This window comes from Diabrotica undecimpunctata, chromosome 7, assembly GCF_040954645.1.
Source record: "Diabrotica undecimpunctata isolate CICGRU chromosome 7, icDiaUnde3, whole genome shotgun sequence".
Lineage (NCBI taxonomy): Eukaryota > Metazoa > Arthropoda > Insecta > Coleoptera > Chrysomelidae > Diabrotica > Diabrotica undecimpunctata.
Window position 1 is genome coordinate 95,274,664 of NC_092809.1, and position 12,211 is coordinate 95,286,874.

Consider the following 12,211-nt stretch of genomic DNA (forward strand, 5'->3'; position numbering starts at 1 on the left):
AAGATGGAAGTGCAAAAAAATCTACACCTAGCTAAAGCTGACTCTCCTAAAGCTAACTACTTAAAAGACAAACAACTGGCTAAAGATAACTCAGATGTAACTGACATTGTATTTCATCTTATGAAAACGTTGCCTATTCCAGTAGTATCATCTACTGGTGTGTGTTATTATAAGAGGCAGCTCTGGACCTACTGCCTAGATATACATGAGACTGCTAATGACAATGCATCTATGTGTGTTTGGGATGAATGAACAGCTTCAAGAGGTCCGCAAGAGATAGGGTCTTTTTTGTTGTACTACATAAAAGAAAGTGTTAAGTAAAAAAATTAATTTTATATTCTGATCAATGTGGTGGCCGAAGCCGAAATATTAAAATGGCTCTTTTATGTCAATATATAACTAGCTATCCAGACTATGTTGTGGAACAGATAGGCCATAAGTTTTTTGTAAGTGGGCACTCATACCTAGCATGTGATCAAGACTTCGGCTTGGTAGAGAAACAGAAGAAAAATTTTAAGAATATTTACATACCTGGCAATTGGATTAAGGTAATAAAAGCGGCAAGAAAAAGAAATCATGTCATGATTATAAGAATGACCAAAGAATACTTTGTTTCAACAAAAAATTCAGAAAACAATATTACTAATAGAAAAATCACTACTACAAAGTCAAAAGTTAAGTGGTTAAGTATTCAATGGCTTTCATATAGTAAGCTATATCCATTCAGTTTCTGTTTTAAATACAGTAATAATATGTTTGGCAGTGTTGACTTAAAAAAAAAAAAAATTCTGTACATATACAAACTATCCAGCTAGATCAGTAATATCTAGAGGGAAAACAAATAACTGTTGACAAAAAAAAAAGATTTGGTGGAGCTTTTTCAATATATTCCTCCAATTCATCATGAATTTTATCAAAATATTAAAGACGGTGCATCTGAGCGGAATGATTTGGATATAGGCCAAGATGACATATTTAGTGACTAAGTAATACTAAAGTTCTCCTAATTTCGTTTTTTTATGTAGGCAACTGTTTTTTCTTAAGCTAAAAGTAAACAATATAACATTTTTAATAATTATGTTGGTTAAGTAATATTAGTAGTAAACTGATTATTGTTTGTATTAACTAAGATAACAAGAATATTATTTTGTAAGAAATAAATAATTATTGTGTTATTTTAGTTGAATCCTCGATGCCAAAGTGGCCTATCTGTAAATTAATTAGCTTCTAGGTTTAATGTAACCAGTAAAACAATGAAATATTACTTATTTTTAAGGATTTAAACCAAATTTAATCATCTTAGTCAACATACAATTACTAAACAATCATACAATTTTAGCCTCTCATATTTTCCCTTGATTATGTAAAGTAATGCTCATATCAGTTAGGCCACTCTGGTTCTCATGGCCTCATTTCATCTTGCAAGTCTTGTATATGTCTGCTTAGTGTATCTTCAAACAGGTCGTTGTTTTCTGGGGGAATCATTTCTTTTTTCCTTCTTTTTAGGATCATCTTTGTTCTTTCAAATTTGACATTTAATAGTATCTTAGCTCGGATTAATCTGTGGTCGCTTTCTATTGAAAATTTGTTGAGTACTTCGATGTCTTTAATTATTTCTTTTCTGTTTGTTATGATATAATCTATTTCATTTTTGAAACTGCCACCATATATTTATTTCCTCGTATTGATAATATTTATTTCTACATATTTTCTTGCAATAGGGAAAATTTCTAATAATTGACCCTATATTGATAATTACTTTTATAATTCAGTTAAGTTTGTAAAAACTTGGTACTGATATTCTGGTGGTCCACTTGGATTTTTATGTAAAATGAGTTCTCGATTTCCTAAAATTCTAACACGTTTTTACATTGGCTCTTTTTTTATTATTTACAAATATTGAACATTTTATGAATATTTAGGAGAGAAATGGAACCAGGAGAAGTTACTAGAGAGAATTTCAAAAAATTTTGGCATAATGTTCTTTGGATTGAAGAGATAGGACAAACCCTTGGTCTTCAACAGTACAATATGGAAAATGTAAGTATAATTATTTTTTCTTGAAATCTCAAACGTATTGTAGCGAGATTAAATAAAACGAGCGGTTCGAATTTATATAAATATATTTATTTATAAGTTTACAGTTCGGTACTCTCTTATCAATTAAACTACCTCAATCATCGTTACTTATATATATATATATATATACAAATTATTATGTTCGAGAATTTTCGAGAGTAGCCCACCTTTAATTCGTGTCGAAAGCGCATCGAAGACGTGCGTTATTGAAATGCCAACTCTTAGAGTTTTCTAGATTTATCGTTCTAAGAATAGTGACACATAGGAGATGGGCTATTTCGTTACAGTATGTATTTTTTTTTTGACAAAAATAATCCCGCATCGATTACTGAGAGTTCTTAGTAGACTTAGGGGATTAATAGGCCAATTTGCAAAAAAAGTGAAAAATATGCTCATAAATATGCACTAATTTACCCAAAATTATGCATTAAATATGTATTTCTTTCAGAAAATATGCATTAAATATGCATTTTTTTTAAATATGCATAGTTTCTTCTTATAGTTTTTTTAATAGTATATTGTTCTTGTCTTTTATAAACAAATAACAGAAAAAAGTCGTGTAATATTATTTTGCTAATTGAATAATTTGATTACAGAATGCATACAAATCCCGTTTAACTTTAACAAGAATTCAAATTCTACTCTCCAATTACGTCATGTGCGAACACGACCTATTTTGCGCTACGGGAAGATCCTATCATGTCATTTATAGTATCATGGTCTGAATAGAAAAAAGCGGCTTTCAACCATGTTCTCATCGTGTTAGAACGTGTTCTGCTGGAAGTAGAAAGTGGAATTCTTATAGGAGATTTGAGGAATACTTTTTTATGTTTAATATCAGGAATTATAAAGAATTTATCAAAGGATTTTTTTTTTAAACTTATTCCTCAACTCTATTCATTTCATGTCATAAACAAGTAACGTGTATTAGGTTGGTATAAAATTTAATATTTTTAAATTATGTCCTTCCTTGACCGTATATGGTGCAGTATCGAATAAAAAAAGCAATAATTTATGTCTAGGACCATCTATAGGAAAAAAAAAATGATATTTCTTCTTTTACAAAACGTGATATTGTTGCAGAGTTGGGTTGTTCTAGTTGCTTTGCATGAAATTAAATATGATTTTGGTAAGATCTGATCACTTAGAACACCGATCATTAAATGAGCGATATATCTTCCTGGCGAATCAGTGGTTTCGTCAACACACACGTAAAGTAATTGTCATTAATCTTAGTTTTTATATTATCTATTATTGACGAGTACAACGAGTTGACATGGTTTCTCTTTAGAGTCCTTTCACTAGGAATATTCAATTTACAATATTTTTTTTAAAAAGAAGTTAAGTTTTTATTGGATAATTTTAACAGCGGTATATTTGAAGAGATTAATGCATGACACAAGTCTTCATTAAAGGTACCTTGTTCGTTTCCTTCTTTCGAACTTGACCGAAGACTTAAAACCGAAGCTTGATATTTTTCTACAGATTTAGTTTTGTCTTTTTTAGAGCTAAATGTGACGCAGTTCTTACATGTTAATCTATCTGAAATGTTTTTTCACACGCAACTTGTAATAGATTATTTAATATAAATAACTGCAGTTTTACTGCGATTTTTAATAACCGATTTCTTTATAGTCTTAGACTAAAGGCATCAATAGAAGAAATTCCATGCAAGAAACTGCACGATTATTGCATGGCAGTCACTGATATTTCAGCAATAGTTAAAATACAGTGGTACCTCGATATACGAGCGCCCTAATATACGAGTGTTTTGAGATACTAGCCGCGGAGCGAGCGATATTTTGTTTTGAGATGAAAGCAAGATTTGAGATACTAGGAATCGGTTTTTATTCAAATTCATACCTCTTATTTAACTACTTCTAATTGGCTTTGTAAATAAAAGGTAGTTTTACTGGTAATAGATCTTTTTACGGGCCTGTACGTGATTATTACTTGGACCGACAAATTAAATGGTCATTGGAACCGACAAAAATTCTAATTCTAATACTAACCATATTGCACAATTTACACTGTGTAAATTTTTACTATAGACCTCAGTCTGTCTGCTTTGCTTGTTTCCCTCATTTTCGAAGTATTGTTGATAAGTTGGGTTCGCGTTTTGTGCTTTTTGTACATTACAATATTAAATTTATTTTTACGACCATGGGTTCGAATAAGATGATGTCTATTGAACTAAAACGTGAAATCATTGAAAAACATGAGCAACTTGTACGAGTAACTGACTTGGCGAGGATGTACGGGCGTACCACATCAATGATACGTACTGCACTTAAACGGAAGGAGGTGATAAATGGTATAATGCCAGTTAAGGGCGTACAATAATTTCTAAGCCTCGGACTTCTTCATGAAAATATGGAGAAACTACTAATGCTGTGGGTGACAGAGAAGCAGCTTCAAGGAGGAACCTTAACACAAAGCATCATATGTGAGAAGGCACGAGCGATTTACGAAGATTTGCTGAAGCAGATCTCACACACTTCCACAAATGATGAATCGGAAGACTCGTTTAAAGCCAGTCGGGGCTGGTTTGACAACTTAAGAAAAAGGACCGGCATTCACTCCATCGTCAGGCATGGTGAGGCAGCAAGTTCGGATGTGAAAGCAGCTGAGGTTTACATCAAAACGTTTTCCGAACTCATAGAAGCCAAAGGATACATCCCCCAGCAAGTCTTCAACTGTGACGAGACAGAACTTTTCTGGAAAAATATGCCGAATAGAACTTACATGACGGCATAGGAGAAGACGATGCCAGGTAACAAACCTATGAAAGATAGATTAACTCTACTACTTTGCGCCAATGCGAGTGGCGACTGTAAAATCAAACCTCTTCTAGTGTACCATTCAGAAAATCCCAGATCCTGTAAGTCACATAAGATTTTAAAAGAAAAATTGCCAGTTATGTGAAGAGCAAATCCAAAGGCGTAGGTCACCAAGAAATTCTTTGTGGAATGGATAAACCTGGTGTTTGCCCCTTCTGTTAAAAAATATCTACAGCAAAACAACCTACCCATGCAAATCTTTCTTGTTCTCGATAATGCCCCTTCTCACCCACCAAATCTCGAAGATAACCCAAGAATTCAAGTTTCTCTACCTACCAGCCAACACCACTCCTATCTTGCAGCCCATGGATCAGCAAGTGATTTCTAGTTTTAAGAAGTTGTATACCAAGCACATTTTTCTGTGCTACTTTGAGGTGACGGAGGTGACACAAACCTTACCCTTCGAGAGATCTGGAAGGACCACTTTAACATAGTAATATGCCTAAGAATTATTGAGCAGGCCTGGCTAGGTGTTACAACAATGACCTTAGACTCTGCATGGAAGAAGCTGTGGCCTGAGGCTGTATATAAAAGGGCCTGCGAAGGATTGGAACCCAAAGTGTCAGTGGTAGATGAGATTGTTTCTCTTGGAAAATTCATGGGTCTGGAGGTGAATGAAAGAGATGTGAACGAACTTGTCGAGGAAGCTCAGGAGCTGACAACCGAGGAGTTAGACGAACTATATTCGCAGCAGCATACGGTGGTTCAACGAAAAGTTAGTTTTGAAGAGGAGCCAGAATTGGAAGACGTTGTCTCTACAAGAGATATAAAGGAGATCCTGGGAATGTGGGAGAAAGTTGAGAGTTCGTGGATAAAAGTCACCCTGAAAAAGTTACAACTGGTCGTGCATCGGTGTTGTTCAACGAAACTTGTCTAACACATTTCCGCAATATTCTGAAAGGGATGAGGAAACAAACCTCCTTGGACAGTTTTTTTAAACGATCTGCAGATGAAAATGAGCAAAGTGTGACGAAAAAAGCGAAGACCTTCTTCTTCTTATGGTGCCGTGCACCTATAGTGCGTTGGCGAATTATCTTAAGGTCAGACGTCTGTCTTTTGCGGCATGCAAAAGTTCGCCAGTGTTAGTTACGCCTGTCCAGTTCTTTATATTTCGCAGCCACGACATTTGTTTGCGACCTACTCCTCTCTTGCCCTCAATCTGTCCTTGGATAATTAGTTGAGGGATTGCGTATTTTTCCCCTCTCAGGATGTGGCCCAGATCGTTTCTCCTGGGCTCAGAAAAACTTCCTCGTTTTTCACCCTATCTGTCCATGGTATGCGGAACATTCTTCGCAAGGTCCACATACGACCACTTACGAAAATTAAGCGCTTCACTTTTTCTTATATATTTACAGAATATGTATGTATTTTTTGTTACTTATAAATAAATGTTTCTTCTTTTAAATGCATTTTTCTTTTTTAAAACACTTAACAAAAACAACTAACGGGTTTTTTTTTGTTGACTGCAACGGATTAATGACGTTCCAGTTTATTTCAATGGGGAAAATTGATTTGACATTTGAGCAAGATTACGGAACGAATTACACTCGTATGTCGAGGTATTGGTATTATATTAAAATTTAATTATATTATTCTCATTTTATTAACGTTAATTTATGCAATCATTAAAATATTTTAAATAATATCAAATATAGAAAAGTATTAAGAGCGTAGGCGCAAAATTTCGGGCCAATGCTTTTTAAATGCATTCATTTTTTTCGAATCCTAAAAAAACTAATAAGTATTTTTAAAAATTTAAACGCAGAATGAAAGAATACATTATTACTGAGCGCCGAAAGTCCCTGCAAACTTCTATAATGTTCATTTTAATAAGTTACAGGGATGAAAAAAAAGAGAAAATTTAGTGTGATTTTTAATTTCAAATACCTCATTAAAAAAACTTTTTTGTTTATTCTAAGGTACTTTCGGCCCTCGGTAATAATGTAATCTTTCATTCTGCGTTTAAATTTTTTAAAAATATTTGTTAGTTTTCTCAGGATTCGAAAAAAATGATTGCATTTAAATAGCATTGGCCCAAAATTTTGCGCCTACGCTCTTAAGTATTTAGTACTTACAATTTTGCTACAAACTGAACAATAAACTTTGTCCATATCCTTTTGTACGGTTTAATCCAAGTAGCGACATAAGTTATTTTCGACATTTTAAAATCAAAATAGTTAAACAAATTAAACAAGCTCGACTGACGATGCTTAAGTTATCACTTTCACTTTTGAGAAAAAAATTATTTGCAAAAGAACAATTATATTCATACTCCACGCAATAAACTTTTAAAACACCCTTTTATTACGGGATTATAATCGGTTACCTGCTACAACAATATCAAAAATATTAGATAGTATCTATAGATACTATCGGTAATATCGAAGACTGAAGTTAAATAAATATTATTTAAAATCCGCAATTCGAAATAAATTGACGTATATGCATTTTATGCAATTTTTTGAACAAATATGCAAAATCCCCAGGTATTTGCATAAAATATGCAATATATGCATTTTTGTCTAAGTGTAGTTATTAGTAAGAGGGTACAACACAATTTACAAATTGTTACAATTATAATACAGTATTTTAAATATTTCAGGACTTGATTAAACTGTGAATTTGAGACTTTTTGTATTGGTATCCATTTTGTTTTCTTTACATTACCGAATTTAAGTAAAATATAGATTAAAAAAAAATAGTAGTAAGAAACCCATGACCATCTTGATTCATTCAACACGAAAAGCAAATAAATTATATACCAGTCATTTATAACGGTTACTACTATGATTTTGATTACAGGTTGCGTTAAACTTATTAGACAATGAACGACTAGAACTATATGTGCCTGGTTTAGCTGAAAAACGCCCATCAGTGATTGTTGGAGATATGGTACATATTCGTCCTCACATTGACCATACTGGTTACACGGGAATCATAAGAAAAGTTAATGATTCGACTGTAGAAATTGGGGACGTACATAGAGAGTGAGTATCAAGATTCTTGTTATGTATTATATGTAATATTGATATTTAAATATGAAGAGTACACTACAAAAAGGGGGAATATCAATCAAGTAAAATTGTGAGAAAATTGGTTTTAAAGGTTTAGAGCACCACGTTTTAAAAACTGTTACTTTTGGCAACTTCTCATGTATATTGTTTTGATTCTTAGATTATTTTTTAAAAGATTACATGATAATTTTTATTTATTTTTGACATTATTTATTTCTTCGTCAGCCTTTTTGAAATAGTGTAAAAATTAAAAACCGGTGTTATTGCAGTATTTCTTTTTTTGATTAGTGACTTCTGCGACTGGTTAATTTTCAAAATATTTCTTTGCTTTTGGTCCACAAAATGTCTTTAATTGCTGCAGATCTTTAAATTCAGCATCCGATATTGGTAAAAGTGCTAAAAGAAACATTTTCTTAATAACAATAATAATAATAATGATGAAAGAACAACCACAAGCGAGCCAAATAATACCAAGAGCTCGACTAGCTGAAGGTGCTGCGCTGGAACATCAGCCAGCGCTCACCCAAGCGGGAAGACCGAGGCAGTGCATGAAACGGACTTCGTTCATATATGAAAATATTTTGCGCTTCTATTACCAGGTGACAAACCTTGGTCAAGAAACGATCGGGTATCGACAAAATCTCTATGTCGAATTTTGCAGGGAGTACCCAGACATTCAAGTAACTGAACAACGAGTTGCTGATCAATACCCGGTAATTATAAAAAACAATCTTATCCCAGAGATTAGACGCAATACCATTAGAAGCGAAGTCGAACGGGAAATTAATCACCAAGAGGTAAATGTGGATCAAGTGCCTAATGAAATACATGAGCAGATTCCTGAGCTTGCCATACAAGAAACTCAACCTGATAATACACAATAGGACAACAACGAGTTACGCGATACCCTGGTAAACCAAATGGCACGTGCTGTACAAGAGTTTAATGGAACAAATCCACTTAGCAGACTTCTTCTTTAGGTGCCGTCTTCTTAACGAAGGTTGGCGATGACCTCTGCAAAGTCTTCCCTATTTTGGGCTTTCCTTATTAAACTTTGAAAGTCTAATCCTGTCCAATCTTTGATGTTGCGCAGCCAGGTCATTTGTCGTCTACCCGGGCCGCGTCTGCCTTCTATTCTCCCTTCTATAATAAGCTGAAGGAAGTTATACCTGTCGTGTCTAAACATGTGTCCAAGATAAGACGTTTTACGCCTCTTCATTTCTAACGCGGTCGGTCCATGGAATTTTCAGCATACGACGAAATACCCACATCTCAAAGCTCTCTAAACGTCGTAACGAGCTGACTGTTAACATCCAAGCTTCCACGCCGTGTAATAGTACACTATATACATAACACTTTATCATGCGGTATCGTACGGACAAATCAAGATTACGGGTAGTGAGTAACTGTCGCATCTTTAAGAAGGTGTTTCTTGCCTGTTCTATTCTACCTACCAAAAGTAAATTCTTCTAAAAAACTAGGTGCTCTGTTACAAATTATGAATACTGAAGTCCTACCCAATTACGTTGTAGAAGCCCATACGCTGGAATATTTGCACATGCTTATTTACTGTGCAGCAACAGCAACAGCTAATGTAATGGGAATTAAGATCAGAACACCACAGGATACCTACGTCGGAAGGACAGATAACAGAGTTGCACACTGGGAAAAACGGCTTCTAAACAAGATTGAATTATTGCGTAGGACATTGGTCAAATGACAGAATATATACGAGGAATAACAAGTAGAAAAGTCATTAAAAGAGCTGATCAAATAATGCTAAGCACTGCAAGACACTCGAAATATGATCCAGAAAACAACACAGCTCAACAGTGCCTGGATACATTAAAACAAAAACTCGCCGTTTATTCAGGACCACTAAGGAGGTACAAAGTTAGTAACAGCAAGAAATGTGACAATGCGCTTTTTGAGCATGCCGAGAAGGCGTTCTATCGGAAACTTAATTCCACTGTTGAAAGTGACAATAAATCATACCCAAGCCAAGAAGAAATTCAGGAGTTTTGGGGAAATCAACTTTCCACACTAGCTGCTCTTAACACCAATGCTGGATGGATAGAAGATACGACGCACATCTATCAACAATACCGTACAACTGTCTATGAACTCTTCACCACAGAAGAAGTCTCTAATATCATCAAAGAGCTTCATAACTGGAAATCTCCTGGACCAGACGGAGTTCAAAACTTCTGGCTTAAGAAGTTTTGGAGTACTCATGAGTGCTTGTTAACACTAATTAATCGTGTTATTTCTAATCCGCAGGAAATACCATCATTCCTATCTCAGGTAACAACTTATTTAATATCGAAGATTCAAAATAATACCCAAGATCCAGCCCAGTACCCTCCAATTACTTGTCATCCAACTCTGTATAAATTGGTCACATCCTGTGTAGTCCAGCGTATCTACCAACATTGCGCTCTAAACAATATCATAGAACCTCAACAGAAAGGATGCGCTAAGGGTTCCATGGGTTGCAAAGAACAACTTATTATCCACTCAGTCATTTCCAACGGGGCATATACCAAAAAAAGGAACATCTTCACTGCTTTTATTGACTATAAGAAAGCCTTTGACTCAGTGTCGCATCAAGGGCTGGTAGATATATTAAAAATATCTATGATAATATAGTGACCTTGGAAGTTCATTACTTGCCATTCAGGATCAGGTTATACCAACCAGAAATTACCTGAAATATATCGTCAAAGACCCTCAGGTCCAAAACGACAAATGCCGGTATGGATGTCAAGCCCAAGAAACCATCCAACATCTTACAGGGTGCTGCCAAGCATTTGCTGCTACTAAATATAAGGAACGGCATAACTCAGTAGGGAAGATCCTATAGCTTTTAAACTTAGACTTCTACAAACAAACCATCTCCCATATTATCAATACGTTCCTGCGAGTATGCTTGAAAATGACAACTACAAGCTATACTGGGATCGCACTGTGCTCACAGACCAAACTGTAGCACATAATAGACCAGATCTCATGCTAATTAATAAACTAACGAGACAAACAACACTAATCGATGTAGCGATACATAAAAAAAAATAATCTGCGTGTTAAGTATAACGAAAAGATCGCCGAGTACAGAGATCTGGAAATACAAATAAGGAGACAATGCAGAATGGAAAGTACTCAGACGATACCTATTATTCTTTCTACCGAGTCATTCCGAAGAACCTCCTAGAAAACATAAAAAGCTGGGTCTTAAGATAACATCTATATAAGATCATGCAGAAAGCTGTGCTACTTTCGACGTCCAGATGCGTGCGAAAATTTTTGGGAGATTCACCGACGTACCAAGTCACCCAGGACTCGATAACATGGAAAGAGTCCCATCAGAGCTCAATATTTTTGATACCATAGGTATCTGGGATGAGTGAATTTTCCCCTTAGAGGGAGTGTGAGCCGTATGGCTAAATCTGGGATAATAATGATATACTTACCTTTGCATAATTTTTGTGGCAACTCAAATTGGCCTTTTGGGCATACATAAGTTAGGTCTTTGATTGGTTCACGAATCACAGAAGATTCCCAATGCCCATTGTAACTTGATCTGTGTTCCACTGTTCGTGGATGAGGCTCATAAATTTTAAACTATCTAATAGTCCTTGATGCAAATGGACATTTCTTTTTGTAATAACAATCCAGAAGTGTTGACCTATCCCTAACCATTGCTTGATCTACTTTAATCACCTGAAATGGAGAAGGCTTTATTGGAGGATCTTCAGCTTTTGTCTTTTGGCATACCAATGCCATGTCTCCATCACACTCTAAATACGAATGCCCACGCATTGAAAAAGTCACAGTGATGCTTGATAGCCTCTTAGCAATGTGAACAACGTAGTGTAGGAAACGGAACATTGTTTTTATTTTGTCCGCCACATGAATCACAAAATATGGCTAAGTGGCGTACGCTTTCGTCAAGACACAAAACTATAAAATTACGAAGAAATGAGACAAGTTCATTTAAGCGTTTTCCTCCAACTGACTCTGTTTTTCTTTTTTTTTTTTTTAAATGGTTCAATTATATTATATGCACAAAATGTCTTAATCACTCTTTAATGATTACTATTAAACGACACTAAAAGTAACATTAGGTGACCAGCAAAATAAACGCATAAATAGGTTAAAATATTCTAACCTTTCGTATTACTTTAACCGCTAACAGTAAATGGCATCTAATGACATGACATTCCCCCGTTTTGCTTGGTTCGTTCTGATTATCCCCGTTTTTGCTTGGTACCATATATA

At 34.8% G+C, this 12,211-nt stretch overlaps 1 protein-coding gene across 2 annotated transcripts in view; it reads left to right on the top strand.

Moving 5' to 3' along the window:
- The window catches only part of LOC140445599 (putative helicase mov-10-B.1), a 94,453-nt gene that overhangs the window by 41,605 nt on the left and 40,637 nt on the right, over positions 1-12,211 (top strand). For both annotated transcript variants that reach the window (XM_072537776.1, XM_072537775.1), the window contains exons 9-10: positions 1,923-2,040; positions 7,722-7,906. In XM_072537776.1, coding sequence (XP_072393877.1) covers positions 1,923-2,040; positions 7,722-7,906 — 303 coding nt within the window. The remainder of the gene's footprint in view (positions 1-1,922; positions 2,041-7,721; positions 7,907-12,211) is intronic.